This window comes from Xenopus laevis, chromosome 2L (genome assembly GCF_017654675.1).
Source record: "Xenopus laevis strain J_2021 chromosome 2L, Xenopus_laevis_v10.1, whole genome shotgun sequence".
Taxonomy (NCBI): Eukaryota; Metazoa; Chordata; class Amphibia; order Anura; family Pipidae; genus Xenopus; species Xenopus laevis.
Window position 1 is genome coordinate 59,968,030 of NC_054373.1, and position 18,971 is coordinate 59,987,000.

The 18,971-nt window shown below is 36.8% G+C and overlaps 8 protein-coding genes across 9 annotated transcripts in view; 1 reads left to right on the forward strand and 7 right to left on the reverse strand.

Moving 5' to 3' along the window:
- The window catches only part of scmh1.L (Scm polycomb group protein homolog 1 L homeolog), a 147,568-nt gene that overhangs the window by 78,813 nt on the left and 49,784 nt on the right, over positions 1–18,971 (forward strand). The gene's annotated exons all lie outside the window — the stretch shown is intronic.
- LOC121399929 (palmitoyltransferase ZDHHC20-like) lies at positions 964–2,395 on the reverse strand. Its single transcript, XM_041581928.1, has one exon. It carries the CDS (start codon positions 2,074–2,076, stop codon positions 1,159–1,161), a length of 918 nt encoding a protein of 305 aa, XP_041437862.1. The 5' UTR covers positions 2,077–2,395; the 3' UTR covers positions 964–1,158.
- LOC121399927 (palmitoyltransferase ZDHHC20-like) lies at positions 3,601–5,065 on the reverse strand. Its single transcript, XM_041581926.1, has one exon. It carries the CDS (start codon positions 4,710–4,712, stop codon positions 3,795–3,797), a length of 918 nt encoding a protein of 305 aa, XP_041437860.1. The 5' UTR covers positions 4,713–5,065; the 3' UTR covers positions 3,601–3,794.
- Positions 6,231–7,424, reverse strand: LOC121399932 (palmitoyltransferase ZDHHC20-like). Its single transcript, XM_041581931.1, has one exon. It carries the CDS (start codon positions 7,341–7,343, stop codon positions 6,426–6,428), a length of 918 nt encoding a protein of 305 aa, XP_041437865.1. The 5' UTR covers positions 7,344–7,424; the 3' UTR covers positions 6,231–6,425.
- LOC121399939 (palmitoyltransferase ZDHHC20-like) lies at positions 8,813–10,281 on the reverse strand. Its single transcript, XM_041581935.1, has one exon. The coding sequence runs from the start codon at positions 9,769–9,771 to the stop codon at positions 9,007–9,009; it is 765 nt and encodes a 254-aa protein (XP_041437869.1). The 5' UTR covers positions 9,772–10,281; the 3' UTR covers positions 8,813–9,006.
- On the reverse strand, positions 11,436–12,629 carry LOC121399933 (palmitoyltransferase ZDHHC20-like). The gene has a single exon (XM_041581932.1). It carries the CDS (start codon positions 12,545–12,547, stop codon positions 11,630–11,632), a length of 918 nt encoding a protein of 305 aa, XP_041437866.1. The 5' UTR covers positions 12,548–12,629; the 3' UTR covers positions 11,436–11,629.
- On the reverse strand, positions 14,038–15,554 carry LOC121399930 (palmitoyltransferase ZDHHC20-like). The gene has a single exon (XM_041581929.1). It carries the CDS (start codon positions 15,148–15,150, stop codon positions 14,233–14,235), a length of 918 nt encoding a protein of 305 aa, XP_041437863.1. The 5' UTR covers positions 15,151–15,554; the 3' UTR covers positions 14,038–14,232.
- On the reverse strand, positions 16,665–18,130 carry LOC121399924 (palmitoyltransferase ZDHHC20-like). Its single transcript, XM_041581922.1, has one exon. It carries the CDS (start codon positions 17,775–17,777, stop codon positions 16,860–16,862), a length of 918 nt encoding a protein of 305 aa, XP_041437856.1. The 5' UTR covers positions 17,778–18,130; the 3' UTR covers positions 16,665–16,859.

Here is an 18,971-nt window from a genome sequence, read left to right on the forward strand (position 1 = left end):
TATTAGGGATGCACCGAATCCACTTTTTTTGATTAGGCCGAACCCCCGAATCCTTTGCAAAAGATTCGGCCGAATACCGAACCGAATCCGAACCCTAATTTGCATATGCAAATTAGCGATGGGAAGGGGAAAACATTTTTACTTCCTTGTTTTGTGACAAAAAGTCACGTGATTTCCCTCCCCGCCCCTAATTTACATATGCAAATGAGGGTTCGGCCGGGCAGAAGGATTCGGCCGAATCCGAATCCTGCTGAAAAAGGCCGAATCCTGGCTGAATCCCGAACCGAATCCTGGATTCGGTGCATCCCTACTATATATATATATATATATAGATAGATATATATATATATATATATATATATATATATATATATATATAATACCTTGTTTTGCACTGATTTTTTCCTGCTATCAATTGGTTGCATTATAACAAATACTATTTTGTGAACTGCACATCTGTAGCTAACTGTTGTCACTGGAAGGGTTTTAGCTTTATTATTAAGGGTTTTTGTAATACAATACATTGAAATAAATGGTTTCAGGTATTTTGGAGTTTAAAGGAGAAAAAACACCCTCAGCCCAGTTTTTTAAACACCCCCACTGCCACACACACATATGGTCCACTCCTAACTATAGATAATGGTTCACCATGGGTTGCCTCCTTGCCCGTACCTATCTTTATGGTCAAGGTGGGGGGGGGGCACAGTCCAATCACTATTCTTCTCCATTGAAGAAATTGCAAAAATATTTGTGAATTCCATGGAATCTGTATTTAATATTGCTAACTGCATTAACCTACCTCTGCCAGAAAGCACTTTGGCCTTCTGGCATCAATAACTTAAATTAAATCAAACTCAACCCTTGTCTTGAGGATTGGCAGAAACCAACTTGAAAGGTTCAATATGCCCTTCCCACCTCTTCCTTTAATATTATGTAGAATAAAAAGCACCAAGACTAAAACAATGAAAGAAATAAATGTGTTTTATTTAGAAATATTTTTTGAATGTTGATAGATATTCCATATATGGACAGATTTGTATGAGAAGTGCTATTGTCTTGGTTTCTCTCATCTAATCGATGCGTTGTTGCAGCAATGCACCGTGATAGTCCTCTGGTTTCAACCAATTTTTGAAGAAAAAATCCTGTTTTATAACCTATTTAAAAGTCAATGCCGTTTTGCTCTGGGTTCTCTCTCTCATAACCAGTTGGAAAAGAGCATCCGTCACCTTTCCTGGTATACACAGGGAGTAACCAATATTTCTTCTCTTCACCAAACACCTCTTTCAGATTCTTGCTCAAACCAAGAGAAAAGCCCATATTCGTTGGAATATTGCGGAAGAAAAGAGGCTTGCAGTTTTCTGCAGAGGTTCTGTTTTTTCCAACAAGCCAGCAATGATAGATAAAGATTGGCACTATGAAAAGAAGTAGAACTGCATTCACTCCAACCATGTAAAGGATTGGATATTTTGCATCGGTGTATGGCAGCTCCTGAGTCCAAAACTTCATTGCATACTGAAGTCCTGTAGTGCAGACGAATAGGCAGTGCAGCATAACGTAAAATAACAGCTGGAAGTAGTACTTGTAGTTTGAAAATCCTACACAGTTGTTGACCAAAAAGCGGTGAGAGTAATGCTTAAGCACGCACTTGTTGCAGGCTAAACAATGGTAGCATCTGTCTGGCATCATTAGGTTGCATATGCGGCAGTATCGGATGTTTCCATTCTTTGTCACTGTGTAAATAGGCAGCTCTTTAGCAATGCACTGGAGAATGTCCTGGTGAAAGTCTTGCTTCTCCTGCCTTACAAATTGGCCCTGCTCAATGTCCGATAAGTCAAACTCCTTAGATGGGGTAGCAGGACGATTAAGTATGGTCATTCCATATGACCATGCCAACATGATGAAAAAGATGTGATAAAACACCATGTAGATCACTTTCTCAGCAAGTGATGTCACTGTAAATATACAGAACTCCAGCACATAGGTATAATAAATGCCTACTAAAAGAGAGACAGCACTAAATACCGCGAACCAGCCCAGAATTATTGCACAGAAGTTCCAAAGGCGATGTAAATCCATGATCTCGCTTTTTCTAAAAATATTAATAGTCGTTCTTCTAAAAGAATTAATGATCTTTCTATGTTTTAGCAAAGCTTTTATCCGTATGATGTGATACAGATAAAAAGCAAACTCTGCTCTGACAGCTCTTTGTAGTAACTGACAAGTAGCAATTGTGCTCTTTATGACATCACAATGGTAACTTGGCAACAAATGTCATGTGATTAGAGAAGGCCTAGCACTGACAATTCAAATCATGAGCATGAGGTCATTTCCTGTGCTCTTTGTGACATACAGTATGTTTTCAAGTTAACATTGTGATGTCATGTGAGTAGAGGAGGCCTGACACTGACAGTTAAAACATAACCATAATTCAAACACCTCATAATTTTCAAAATGTTTATCATTTTAAAGCTTTAATATCCTTTTTCTGTCTTCAGTATTTCATATTTATATATATATATATATATATATATATATATATATATATATATATATATATATATATATATATATATATATATATATATATATATATATATTAGGGATGCACCGAATCCACTTTTTTTGATTCGGCCGAACCCCCGAATCCTTTGCAAAAGATTCGGCCGAATACCGAACCGAATCCGAACCCTAATTTGCATATGCAAATTAGCGATGGGAAGGGGAAAACATTTTTTACTTCCTTGTTTTGTGACAAAAAGTCACGTGATTTCCCTCCCCGCCCCTAATTTACATATGCAAATTAGGATTCGGTTCGGCCGGGCAGAAGGATTCGGCCGAATCCGAATCCTGCTGAAAAAGGCCGAATCCTGGCTGAATCCCGAACCGAATCCTGGATTCGGTGCATCCCTACTATATATATATATATATATATATATATATATATATATATATATATATATATATATATATATATATATATATATATATATATATATATATATAAATACCTTGTTTTGCACTGATTTTTTCGCACTGATTTTTTCCTGCTATCAATTGGTTGCATTATTATAACAAATACTATTTTGTGAACTGCACATCTGTAGCTAACTGTTGTCACTGGAAGGGTTTTAGCTTTATTATTAAGGGTTTTTGTAATACAATACATTGAAATAAATGGTTTCAGGTATTTTGGAGTTTAAAGGAGAAAAAACACACTCAGCCCAGTTTTTTAAACACCCCCACTGCCACACACACATGGTCCACTCCTAACTATAGATAATGGTTCACCATGGGTTGCCTCCTTGCCCGTACCTATCTTTATGGTCAAGGTGGGGGGGGGGCACAGTCCAATCACTATTCTTCTCCATTGAAGAAATTGCAAAAATATTTGTGAATTCCATGGAATCTGTATTTAATATTGCTAACTGCATTAACCTACCTCTGCCAGAAAGCACTTTGGCCTTCTGGCATCAATAACTTAAATTAAATCAAACTCAACCCTTGTCTTGAGGATTGGCAGAAACCAACTTGAAAGGTTCAATATGCCCTTCCCACCTCTTCCTTTAATATTATGTAGAATAAAAAGCACCAAGACTAAAACAATGAAAGAAATGTGTTTTATTTAGAAATATTTTTTGAATGTTGATAGATATTCCATATATGGACAGATTTGTATGAGAAGTGCTATTGTCTTGGTTTCTCTCATCTAATCGATGCGTTGTTGCAGCAATGCACCGTGATAGTCCTCTGGTTTCAACCAATTTTTGAAGAAAAAATCCTGTTTTATAACCTATTTAAAAGTCAATGCCGTTTTGCTCTGGGTTCTCTCTCTCATAACCAGTTGGAAAAGAGCATCCGTCACCTTTCCTGGTATACACAGGGAGTAACCAATATTTCTTCTCTTCACCAAACACCTCTTTCAGATTCTTGCTCAAACCAAGAGAAAAGCCCATATTCGTTGGAATATTGCGGAAGAAAAGAGGCTTGCAGTTTTCTGCAGAGGTTCTGTTTTTTCCAACAAGCCAGCAATGATAGATAAAGATTGGCACTATGAAAAGAAGTAGAACTGCATTCACTCCAACCATGTAAAGGATTGGATATTTTGCATCGGTGTATGGCAGCTCCTGAGTCCAAAACTTCATTGCATACTGAAGTCCTGTAGTGCAGACGAATAGGCAGTGCAGCATAACGTAAAATAACAGCTGGAAGTAGTACTTGTAGTTTGAAAATCCTACACAGTTGTTGACCAAAAAGCAGTGAGAGTAATGCTTAAGCACGCACTTGTTGCAGGCTAAACAATGGTAGCATCTGTCTGGCATCATTAGGTTGCATATGCGGCAGTATCGGATGTTTCCATTCTTTGTCACTGTGTAAATAGGCAGCTCTTTAGCAATGCACTGGAGAATGTCCTGGTGAAAGTCTTGCTTCTCCTGCCTTACAAATTGGCCCTGCTCAATGTCCGATAAGTCAAACTCCTTAGATGGGGTAGCAGGACGATTAAGTATGGTCATTCCATATGACCATGCCAACATGATGAAAAAGATGTGATAAAACACCATGTAGATCACTTTCTCAGCAAGTGATGTCACTGTAAATATACAGAACTCCAGCACATAGGTATAATAAATGCCTACTAAAAGAGAGACAGCACTAAATACCGCGAACCAGCCCAGAATTATTGCACAGAAGTTCCAAAGGCGATGTAAATCCATGATCTCGCTTTTTCTAAAAATATTAATAGTCGTTCTTCTAAAAGAATTAATGATCTTTCTATGTTTTAGCAAAGCTTTTATCCGTATGATGTGATACAGATAAAAAGCAAACTCTGCTCTGACAGCTCTTTGTAGTAACTGACAAGTAGCAATTGTGCTCTTTATGACATCACAATGGTAACTTGGCAACAAATGTCATGTGATTAGAGAAGGCCTAGCACTGACAATTCAAATCATGAGCATGAGGTCATTTCCTGTGCTCTTTGTGACATACAGTATGTTTTCAAGTTAACATTGTGATGTCATGTGAGTAGAGGAGGCCTGACACTGACAGTTAAAACATAACCATAATTCAAACACCTCATAATTTTTCAAAATGTTTATCATTTTAAAGCTTTAATATCCTTTTTCTGTCTTCAGTATTTCATATTTTTATATATATATATATATATATATATATATATATATATATATATATATATATATATATATATATATATATATATATATATATATTAGGGATGCACCGAATCCACTTTTTTTGATTAGGCCGAACCCCCGAATCCTTTGCAAAAGATTCGGCCGAATACCGAACCGAATCCGAACCCTAATTTGCATATGCAAATTAGCGATGGGAAGGGGAAAACATTTTTTACTTCCTTGTTTTGTGACAAAAAGTCACGTGATTTCCCTCCCCGCCCCTAATTTACATATGCAAATGAGGGTTCGGCCGGGCAGAAGGATTCGGCCGAATCCGAATCCTGCTGAAAAAGGCCGAATCCTGGCTGAATCCCGAACCGAATCCTGGATTCGGTGCATCCCTACTATATATATATATATATATATATAGATAGATATATATATATATATATATATATATATATATATATATATATATATATATATATATATATATATATATATATATATATATAATACCTTGTTTTGCACTGATTTTTTCCTGCTATCAATTGGTTGCATTATAACAAATACTATTTTGTGAACTGCACATCTGTAGCTAACTGTTGTCACTGGAAGGGTTTTAGCTTTATTATTAAGGGTTTTTGTAATACAATACATTGAAATAAATGGTTTCAGGTATTTTGGAGTTTAAAGGAGAAAAAACACCCTCAGCCCAGTTTTTTAAACACCCCCACTGCCACACACACATATGGTCCACTCCTAACTATAGATAATGGTTCACCATGGGTTGCCTCCTTGCCCGTACCTATCTTTATGGTCAAGGTGGGGGGGGGCACAGTCCAATCACTATTCTTCTCCATTGAAGAAATTGCAAAAATATTTGTGAATTCCATGGAATCTGTATTTAATATTGCTAACTGCATTAACCTACCTCTGCCAGAAAGCACTTTGGCCTTCTGGCATCAATAACTTAAATTAAATCAAACTCAACCCTTGTCTTGAGGATTGGCAGAAACCAACTTGAAAGGTTCAATATGCCCTTCCCACCTCTTCCTTTAATATTATGTAGAATAAAAAGCACCAAGACTAAAACAATGAAAGAAATAAATGTGTTTTATTTAGAAATATTTTTTGAATGTTGATAGATATTCCATATATGGACAGATTTGTATGAGAAGTGCTATTGTCTTGGTTTCTCTCATCTAATCGATGCGTTGTTGCAGCAATGCACCGTGATAGTCCTCTGGTTTCAACCAATTTTTGAAGAAAAAATCCTGTTTTATAACCTATTTAAAAGTCAATGCCGTTTTGCTCTGGGTTCTCTCTCTCATAACCAGTTGGAAAAGAGCATCCGTCACCTTTCCTGGTATACACAGGGAGTAACCAATATTTCTTCTCTTCACCAAACACCTCTTTCAGATTCTTGCTCAAACCAAGAGAAAAGCCCATATTCGTTGGAATATTGCGGAAGAAAAGAGGCTTGCAGTTTTCTGCAGAGGTTCTGTTTTTTCCAACAAGCCAGCAATGATAGATAAAGATTGGCACTATGAAAAGAAGTAGAACTGCATTCACTCCAACCATGTAAAGGATTGGATATTTTGCATCGGTGTATGGCAGCTCCTGAGTCCAAAACTTCATTGCATACTGAAGTCCTGTAGTGCAGACGAATAGGCAGTGCAGCATAACGTAAAATAACAGCTGGAAGTAGTACTTGTAGTTTGAAAATCCTACACAGTTGTTGACCAAAAAGCGGTGAGAGTAATGCTTAAGCACGCACTTGTTGCAGGCTAAACAATGGTAGCATCTGTCTGGCATCATTAGGTTGCATATGCGGCAGTATCGGATGTTTCCATTCTTTGTCACTGTGTAAATAGGCAGCTCTTTAGCAATGCACTGGAGAATGTCCTGGTGAAAGTCTTGCTTCTCCTGCCTTACAAATTGGCCCTGCTCAATGTCCGATAAGTCAAACTCCTTAGATGGGGTAGCAGGACGATTAAGTATGGTCATTCCATATGACCATGCCAACATGATGAAAAAGATGTGATAAAACACCATGTAGATCACTTTCTCAGCAAGTGATGTCACTGTAAATATACAGAACTCCAGCACATAGGTATAATAAATGCCTACTAAAAGAGAGACAGCACTAAATACCGCGAACCAGCCCAGAATTATTGCACAGAAGTTCCAAAGGCGATGTAAATCCATGATCTCGCTTTTTCTAAAAATATTAATAGTCGTTCTTCTAAAAGAATTAATGATCTTTCTATGTTTTAGCAAAGCTTTTATCCGTATGATGTGATACAGAAAAAAAGCAAACTCTGCTCTGACAGCTCTTTGTAGTAACTGACAAGTAGCAATTGTGCTCTTTATGACATCACAATGGTAACTTGGCAACAAATGTCATGTGATTAGAGAAGGCCTAGCACTGACAATTCAAATCATGAGCATGAGGTCATTTCCTGTGCTCTTTGTGACATACAGTATGTTTTCAAGTTAACATTGTGATGTCATGTGAGTAGAGGAGGCCTGACACTGACAGTTAAAACATAACCATAATTCAAACACCTCATAATTTTTCAAAATGTTTATCATTTTAAAGCTTTAATATCCTTTTTCTGTCTTCAGTATTTCATATTTTTATATATATATATATATATATATATATATATATATATATATATTAGGGATGCACCGAATCCACTTTTTTTGATTCGGCCGAACCCCCGAATCCTTTGCAAAAGATTCGGCCGAATACCGAACCGAATCCGAACCCTAATTTGCATATGCAAATTAGCGATGGGAAGGGGAAAACATTTTTTACTTCCTTGTTTTGTGACAAAAAGTCACGTGATTTCCCTCCCCGCCCCTAATTTACATATGCAAATTAGGATTCGGTTCGGCCGGGCAGAAGGATTCGGCCGAATCCGAATCCTGCTGAAAAAGGCCGAATCCTGGCTGAATCCCGAACCGAATCCTGGATTCGGTGCATCCCTACTATATATATATATATATATATATATATATATATATATATATATATATATATATATATATATATATATATATATATATATATAAATACCTTGTTTTGCACTGATTTTTTCGCACTGATTTTTTCCTGCTATCAATTGGTTGCATTATTATAACAAATACTATTTTGTGAACTGCACATCTGTAGCTAACTGTTGTCACTGGAAGGGTTTTAGCTTTATTATTAAGGGTTTTTGTAATACAATACATTGAAATAAATGGTTTCAGGTATTTTGGAGTTTAAAGGAGAAAAAACACCCTCAGCCCAGTTTTTTAAACACCCCCACTGCCACACACACATGGTCCACTCCTAACTATAGATAATGGTTCACCATGGGTTGCCTCCTTGCCCGTACCTATCTTTATGGTCAAGGTGGGGGGGGGGCACAGTCCAATCACTATTCTTCTCCATTGAAGAAATTGCAAAAATATTTGTGAATTCCATGGAATCTGTATTTAATATTGCTAACTGCATTAACCTACCTCTGCCAGAAAGCACTTTGGCCTTCTGGCATCAATAACTTAAATTAAATCAAACTCAACCCTTGTCTTGAGGATTGGCAGAAACCAACTTGAAAGGTTCAATATGCCCTTCCCACCTCTTCCTTTAATATTATGTAGAATAAAAAGCACCAAGACTAAAACAATGAAAGAAATGTGTTTTATTTAGAAATATTTTTTGAATGTTGATAGATATTCCATATATGGACAGATTTGTATGAGAAGTGCTATTGTCTTGGTTTCTCTCATCTAATCGATGCGTTGTTGCAGCAATGCACCGTGATAGTCCTCTGGTTTCAACCAATTTTTGAAGAAAAAATCCTGTTTTATAACCTATTTAAAAGTCAATGCCGTTTTGCTCTGGGTTCTCTCTCTCATAACCAGTTGGAAAAGAGCATCCGTCACCTTTCCTGGTATACACAGGGAGTAACCAATATTTCTTCTCTTCACCAAACACCTCTTTCAGATTCTTGCTCAAACCAAGAGAAAAGCCCATATTCGTTGGAATATTGCGGAAGAAAAGAGGCTTGCAGTTTTCTGCAGAGGTTCTGTTTTTTCCAACAAGCCAGCAATGATAGATAAAGATTGGCACTATGAAAAGAAGTAGAACTGCATTCACTCCAACCATGTAAAGGATTGGATATTTTGCATCGGTGTATGGCAGCTCCTGAGTCCAAAACTTCATTGCATACTGAAGTCCTGTAGTGCAGACGAATAGGCAGTGCAGCATAACGTAAAATAACAGCTGGAAGTAGTACTTGTAGTTTGAAAATCCTACACAGTTGTTGACCAAAAAGCGGTGAGAGTAATGCTTAAGCACGCACTTGTTGCAGGCTAAACAATGGTAGCATCTGTCTGGCATCATTAGGTTGCATATGCGGCAGTATCGGATGTTTCCATTCTTTGTCACTGTGTAAATAGGCAGCTCTTTAGCAATGCACTGGAGAATGTCCTGGTGAAAGTCTTGCTTCTCCTGCCTTACAAATTGGCCCTGCTCAATGTCCGATAAGTCAAACTCCTTAGATGGGGTAGCAGGACGATTAAGTATGGTCATTCCATATGACCATGCCAACATGATGAAAAAGATGTGATAAAACACCATGTAGATCACTTTCTCAGCAAGTGATGTCACTGTAAATATACAGAACTCCAGCACATAGGTATAATAAATGCCTACTAAAGAGAGACAGCACTAAATACCGCGAACCAGCCCAGAATTATTGCACAGAAGTTCCAAAGGCGATGTAAATCCATGATCTCGCTTTTTCTAAAAATATTAATAGTCGTTCTTCTAAAAGAATTAATGATCTTTCTATGTTTTAGCAAAGCTTTTATCCGTATGATGTGATACAGATAAAAAGCAAACTCTGCTCTGACAGCTCTTTGTAGTAACTGACAAGTAGCAATTGTGCTCTTTATGACATCACAATGGTAACTTGGCAACAAATGTCATGTGATTAGAGAAGGCCTAGCACTGACAATTCAAATCATGAGCATGAGGTCATTTCCTGTGCTCTTTGTGACATACAGTATGTTTTCAAGTTAACATTGTGATGTCATGTGAGTAGAGGAGGCCTGACACTGACAGTTAAAACATAACCATAATTCAAACACCTCATAATTTTTCAAAATGTTTATCATTTTAAAGCTTTAATATCCTTTTTCTGTCTTCAGTATTTCATATTTTTATATATATATATATATATATATATATTAGGGATGCACCGAATCCACTTTTTTGATTAGGCCGAACCCCCGAATCCTTTGCAAAAGATTCGGCCGAATACCGAACCGAATCCGAACCCTAATTTGCATATGCAAATTAGCGATGGGAAGGGGAAAACATTTTTTACTTCCTTGTTTTGTGACAAAAAGTCACGTGATTTCCCTCCCCGCCCCTAATTTACATATGCAAATGAGGGTTCGGCCGGGCAGAAGGATTCGGCCGAATCCGAATCCTGCTGAAAAAGGCCGAATCCTGGCTGAATCCCGAACCGAATCCTGGATTCGGTGCATCCCTACTATATATATATATATATATATATATATATATAGATATATATATATATATATATATATATATATATATATATATATATAGATATATATATATATATATATATATATAGATATATATATTATATATATATATATATATATATATATATAAATACCTTGTTTTGCACTGATTTTTTCGCACTGATTTTTTCCTGCTATCAATTGGTTGCATTATTATAACAAATACTATTTTGTGAACTGCACATCTGTAGCTAACTGTTGTCACTGGAAGGGTTTTAGCTTTATTATTAAGGGTTTTTGTAATACAATACATTGAAATAAATGGTTTCAGGTATTTTGGAGTTTAAAGGAGAAAAAACACCCTCAGCCCAGTTTTTTAAACACCCCCACTGCCACACACACATGGTCCACTCCTAACTATAGATAATGGTTCACCATGGGTTGCCTCCTTGCCCGTACCTATCTTTATGGTCAAGGTGGGGGGGGGGCACAGTCCAATCACTATTCTTCTCCATTGAAGAAATTGCAAAAATATTTGTGAATTCCATGGAATCTGTATTTAATATTGCTAACTGCATTAACCTACCTCTGCCAGAAAGCACTTTGGCCTTCTGGCATCAATAACTTAAATTAAATCAAACTCAACCCTTGTCTTGAGGATTGGCAGAAACCAACTTGAAAGGTTCAATATGCCCTTCCCACCTCTTCCTTTAATATTATGTAGAATAAAAAGCACCAAGACTAAAACAATGAAAGAAATGTGTTTTATTTAGAAATATTTTTTGAATGTTGATAGATATTCCATATATGGACAGATTTGTATGAGAAGTGCTATTGTCTTGGTTTCTCTCATCTAATCGATGCGTTGTTGCAGCAATGCACCGTGATAGTCCTCTGGTTTCAACCAATTTTTGAAGAAAAAATCCTGTTTTATAACCTATTTAAAAGTCAATGCCGTTTTGCTCTGGGTTCTCTCTCTCATAACCAGTTGGAAAAGAGCATCCGTCACCTTTCCTGGTATACACAGGGAGTAACCAATATTTCTTCTCTTCACCAAACACCTCTTTCAGATTCTTGCTCAAACCAAGAGAAAAGCCCATATTCGTTGGAATATTGCGGAAGAAAAGAGGCTTGCAGTTTTCTGCAGAGGTTCTGTTTTTTCCAACAAGCCAGCAATGATAGATAAAGATTGGCACTATGAAAAGAAGTAGAACTGCATTCACTCCAACCATGTAAAGGATTGGATATTTTGCATCGGTGTATGGCAGCTCCTGAGTCCAAAACTTCATTGCATACTGAAGTCCTGTAGTGCAGACGAATAGGCAGTGCAGCATAACGTAAAATAACAGCTGGAAGTAGTACTTGTAGTTTGAAAATCCTACACAGTTGTTGACCAAAAAGCGGTGAGAGTAATGCTTAAGCACGCACTTGTTGCAGGCTAAACAATGGTAGCATCTGTCTGGCATCATTAGGTTGCATATGCGGCAGTATCGGATGTTTCCATTCTTTGTCACTGTGTAAATAGGCAGCTCTTTAGCAATGCACTGGAGAATGTCCTGGTGAAAGTCTTGCTTCTCCTGCCTTACAAATTGGCCCTGCTCAATGTCCGATAAGTCAAACTCCTTAGATGGGGTAGCAGGACGATTAAGTATGGTCATTCCATATGACCATGCCAACATGATGAAAAAGATGTGATAAAACACCATGTAGATCACTTTCTCAGCAAGTGATGTCACTGTAAATATACAGAACTCCAGCACATAGGTATAATAAATGCCTACTAAAAGAGAGACAGCACTAAATACCGCGAACCAGCCCAGAATTATTGCACAGAAGTTCCAAAGGCGATGTAAATCCATGATCTCGCTTTTTCTAAAAATATTAATAGTCGTTCTTCTAAAAGAATTAATGATCTTTCTATGTTTTAGCAAAGCTTTTATCCGTATGATGTGATACAGAAAAAAAGCAAACTCTGCTCTGACAGCTCTTTGTAGTAACTGACAAGTAGCAATTGTGCTCTTTATGACATCACAATGGTAACTTGGCAACAAATGTCATGTGATTAGAGAAGGCCTAGCACTGACAATTCAAATCATGAGCATGAGGTCATTTCCTGTGCTCTTTGTGACATACAGTATGTTTTCAAGTTAACATTGTGATGTCATGTGAGTAGAGGAGGCCTGACACTGACAGTTAAAACATAACCATAATTCAAACACCTCATAATTTTTCAAAATGTTTATCATTTTAAAGCTTTAATATCCTTTTTCTGTCTTCAGTATTTCATATTTTATATATATATATATATATATATATATATATATATATATATATATATATATATATATATATATATATATATATATATATATATATATATATTAGGGATGCACCGAATCCACTTTTTTTGATTCGGCCGAACCCCCGAATCCTTTGCAAAAGATTCGGCCGAATACCGAACCGAATCCGAACCCTAATTTGCATATGCAAATTAGCGATGGGAAGGGGAAAACATTTTTTACTTCCTTGTTTTGTGACAAAAAGTCACGTGATTTCCCTCCCCGCCCCTAATTTACATATGCAAATTAGGATTCGGTTCGGCCGGGCAGAAGGATTCGGCCGAATCCGAATCCTGCTGAAAAAGGCCGAATCCTGGCTGAATCCCGAACCGAATCCTGGATTCGGTGCATCCCTACTATATATATATATATATATATATATATATATATATATATATATATATATATATATATATATAAATATATAAATACCTTGTTTTGCACTGATTTTTCCTGCTATCAATTGGTTGCATTATAACAAATACTATTTTGTGAACTGCACATCTGTAGCTAACTGTTGTCACTGGAAGGGTTTTAGCTTTATTATTAAGGGTTTTTGTAATACAATACATTGAAATAAATGGTTTCAGGTATTTTGGAGTTTAAAGGAGAAAAAACACCCTCAGCCCAGTTTTTTAAACACCCCCACTGCCACACACACATATGGTCCACTCCTAACTATAGATAATGGTTCACCATGGGTTGCCTCCTTGCCCGTACCTATCTTTATGGTCAAGGTGGGGGGGGGCACAGTCCAATCACTATTCTTCTCCATTGAAGAAATTGCAAAAATATTTGTGAATTCCATGGAATCTGTATTTAATATTGCTAACTGCATTAACCTACCTCTGCCAGAAAGCACTTTGGCCTTCTGGCATCAATAACTTAAATTAAATCAAACTCAACCCTTGTCTTGAGGATTGGCAGAAACCAACTTGAAAGGTTCAATATGCCCTTCTCACCTCTTCCTTTAATATTATGTAGAATAAAAAGCACCAAGACTAAAACAATGAAAGAAATAAATGTGTTTTATTTAGAAATATTTTTTGAATGTTGATAGATATTCCATATATGGACAGATTTGTATGAGAAGTGCTATTGTCTTGGTTTCTCTCATCTAATCGATGCGTTGTTGCAGCAATGCACCGTGATAGTCCTCTGGTTTCAACCAATTTTTGAAGAAAAAATCCTGTTTTATAACCTATTTAAAAGTCAATGCCGTTTTGCTCTGGGTTCTCTCTCTCATAACCAGTTGGAAAAGAGCATCCGTCACCTTTCCTGGTATACACAGGGAGTAACCAATATTTCTTCTCTTCACCAAACACCTCTTTCAGATTCTTGCTCAAACCAAGAGAAAAGCCCATATTCGTTGGAATATTGCGGAAGAAAAGAGGCTTGCAGTTTTCTGCAGAGGTTCTGTTTTTTCCAACAAGCCAGCAATGATAGATAAAGATTGGCACTATGAAAAGAAGTAGAACTGCATTCACTCCAACCATGTAAAGGATTGGATATTTTGCATCGGTGTATGGCAGCTCCTGAGTCCAAAACTTCATTGCATACTGAAGTCCTGTAGTGCAGACGAATAGGCAGTGCAGCATAACGTAAAATAACAGCTGGAAGTAGTACTTGTAGTTTGAAAATCCTACACAGTTGTTGACCAAAAAGCAGTGAGAGTAATGCTTAAGCACGCACTTGTTGCAGGCTAAACAATGGTAGCATCTGTCTGGCATCATTAGGTTGCATATGCGGCAGTATCGGATGTTTCCATTCTTTGTCACTGTGTAAATAGGCAGCTCTTTAGCAATGCACTGGAGAATGTCCTGGTGAAAGTCTTGCTTCTCCTGCCTTACAAATTGGCCCTGCTCAATGTCCGATAAGTCAAACTCCTTAGATGGGGTAGCAGGACGATTAAGTATGGTCATTCCATATGACCATGCCAACATGATGAAAAAGATGTGATAAAACACCATGTAGATCACTTTCTCAGCAAGTGATGTCACTGTAAATATACAGAACTCCAGCACATAGGTATAATAAATGCCTACTAAAAGAGAGACAGCACTAAATACCGCGAACCAGCCCAGAATTATTGCACAGAAGTTCCAAAGGCGATGTAAATCCATGATCTCGCTTTTTCTAAAAATATTAAGTCGTTCTTCTAAAAGAATTAATGATCTTTCTATGTTTTAGCAAAGCTTTTATCCGTATGATGTGATACAGATAAAAAGCAAACTCTGCTCTGACAGCTCTTTGTAGTAACTGACAAGTAGCAATTGTGCTCTTTATGACATCACAATGGTAACTTGGCAACAAATGTCATGTGATTAGAGAAGGCCTAGCACTGACAATTCAAATCATGAGCATGAGGTCATTTCCTGTGCTCTTTGTGACATACAGTATGTTTTCAAGTTAACATTGTGATGTCATGTGAGTAGAGGAGGCCTGACACTGACAGTTAAAACATAACCATAATTCAAACACCTCATAATTTTTCAAAATGTTTATCATTTTAAAGCTTTAATATCCTTTTTCTGTCTTCAGTATTTCATATTATATAATATATATATATATATATATATATATATATATATATATATATATATATATATATATATATATATATATATATATATATTAGGGATGCACCGAATCCACTTTTTTGATTCGGCCGAACCCCCGAATCCTTTGCAAAAGATTCGGCCGAATACCGAACCGAATCCGAACCCTAATTTGCATATGCAAATTAGCGATGGGAAGGGGAAAACATTTTTTACTTCCTTGTTTTGTGACAAAAAGTCACGTGATTTCCCTCCCCGCCCCTAATTTACATATGCAAATTAGGATTCGGTTCGGCCGGGCAGAAGGATTCGGTCGAATCCGAATCCTGCTGAAAAAGGCCGAATCCTGGCTGAATCCCGAACCGAATCCTGGATTCGGTGCATCCCTACTATATATATATATATATATATATATATATATATATATATATATATATATATATATATATATATATATATATATATATATATATATATATATATAAATAATATATAAATACCTGTTTTGCACTGATTTTTTCCTGCTATCAATTGGTTGCATTATAACAAATACTATTTTGTGAACTGCACATCTGTAGCTAACTGTTGTCACTGGAAGGGTTTTAGCTTTATTATTAAGGGTTTTTGTAATACAATACATTGAAATAAATGGTTCAGGTATTTTGGAGTTTAAAGGAGAAAAAACACCCTCAGCCCAGTTTTTTAAACACCCCCACTGCCACACACACATATGGTCCACTCCTAACTATAGATAATGGTTCACCATGGGTTGCCTCCTTGCCCGTACCTATCTTTATGGTCAAGGTGGGGGGGGGGGCACAGTCCAATCACTATTCTTCTCCATTGAAGAAATTGCAAAAATATTTGTGAATTCCATGGAATCTGTATTTAATATTGCTAACTGCATTAACCTACCTCTGCCAGAAAGCACTTTGGCCTTCTGGCATCAATAACTTAAATTAAATCAAACTCAACCCTTGTCTTGAGGATTGGCAGAAACCAACTTGAAAGGTTCAATATGCCCTTCCCACCTCTTCCTTTAATATTATGTAGAATAAAAAGCACCAAGACTAAAACAATGAAAGAAATAAATGTGTTTTATTTAGAAATATTTTTTGAATGTTGATAGATATTCCATATATGGACAGATTTGTATGAGAAGTGCTATTGTCTTGGTTTCTCTCATCTAATCGATGCGTTGTTGCAGCAATGCACCGTGATAGTCCTCTGGTTTCAACCAATTTTTGAAGAAAAAATCCTGTTTTATAACCTATTTAAAAGTCAATGCCGTTTTGCTCTGGGTTCTCTCTCTCATAACCAGTTGGAAAAGAGCATCCGTCACCTTTCCTGGTATACACAGGGAGTAACCAATATTTCTTCTCTTCACCAAACACCTCTTTCAGATTCTTGCTCAAACCAAGAGAAAAGCCCATATTCGTTGGAATATTGCGGAAGAAAAGAGGCTTGCAGTTTTCTGCAGAGGTTCTGTTTTTTCCAACAAGCCAGCAATGATAGATAAAGATTGGCACTATGAAAAGAAGTAGAACTGCATTCACTCCAACCATGTAAAGGATTGGATATTTTGCATCGGTGTATGGCAGCTCCTGAGTCCAAAACTTCATTGCATACTGAAGTCCTGTAGTGCAGACGAATAGGCAGTGCAGCATAACGTAAAATAACAGCTGGAAGTAGTACTTGTAGTTTGAAAATCCTACACAGTTGTTGACCAAAAAGCAGTGAGAGTAATGCTTAAGCACGCACTTGTTGCAGGCTAAACAATGGTAGCATCTGTCTGGCATCATTAGGTTGCATATGCGGCAGTATCGGATGTTTCCATTCTTTGTCACTGTGTAAATAGGCAGCTCTTTAGCAATGCACTGGAGAATGTCCTGGTGAAAGTCTTGCTTCTCCTGCCTTACAAATTGGCCCTGCTCAATGTCCGATAAGTCAAACTCCTTAGATGGGGTAGCAGGACGATTAAGTATGGTCATTCCATATGACCATGCCAACATGATGAAAAAGATGTGATAAAACACCATGTAGATCACTTTCTCAGCAAGTGATGTCACTGTAAATATACAGAACTCCAGCACATAGGTATAATAAATGCCTACTAAAAGAGAGACAGCACTAAATACCGCGAACCAGCCCAGAATTATTGCACAGAAGTTCCAAAGGCGATGTAAATCCATGATCTCGCTTTTTCTAAAAATATTAATAGTCGTTCTTCTAAAAGAATTAATGATCTTTCTATGTTTTAGCAAAGCTTTTATCCGTATGATGTGATACAGATAAAAAGCAAACTCTGCTCTGACAGCTCTTTGTAGTAACTGACAAGTAGCAATTGTGCTCTTTATGACATCACAATGGTAACTTGGCAACAAATGTCATGTGATTAGAGAAGGCCTAGCACTGACAATTCAAATCATGAGCATGAGGTCATTTCCTGTGCTCTTTGTGACATACAGTATGTTTTCAAGTTAACATTGTGATGTCATGTGAGTAGAGGAGGCCTGACACTGACAGTTAAAACATAACCATAATTCAAACACCTCATAATTTTTCAAAATGTTTATCATTTTAAAGCTTTAATATCCTTTTTCTGTCTTCAGTATTTCATATTTTATATATATATATATATATATATATATATATATATATATATATATATATATATTAGGGATGCACCGAATCCACTTTTTTTGATTCGGCCGAACCCCCGAATCCTTTGCAAAAGATTCGGCCGAATACCGAACCGAATCCGAACCCTAATTTGCATATGCAAATTAGCGATGGGAAGGGGAAAACATTTTTTACTTCCTTGTTTTGTGACAAAAAGTCACGTGATTTCCCTCCCCGCCCCTAATTTACATATGCAAATTAGGATTCGGTTCGGCCGGGCAGAAGGATTCGGCCGAATCCGAATCCTGCTGAAAAAGGCCGAATCCTGGCTGAATCCCGAACCGAATCCTGGATTCGGTGCATCCCTACTATATATATATATATATATATATATATATATATATATATATATATATATATATATATATATATATATATATATATATATATATATATATATATACCTTGTTTTGCACTGATTTTTTCCACTGATTTTTTCCTGCTATCAATTGGTTGCATTATAACAAATACTATTTTGTGAACTGCACATCTGTAGCTAACTGTTGTCACTGGAAGGGTTTTAGCTTTATTATTAAGGGTTTTTGTAATACAATACATTGAAATAAATGGTTTCAGGTATTTTGGAGTTTAAAGGAGAAAAAACACCCTCAGCCCAGTTTTTTAAACACCCCCACTGCCACACACACATATGGTCCACTCCTAACTATAGATAATGGTTCACCATGGGTTGCCTCCTTGCCCGT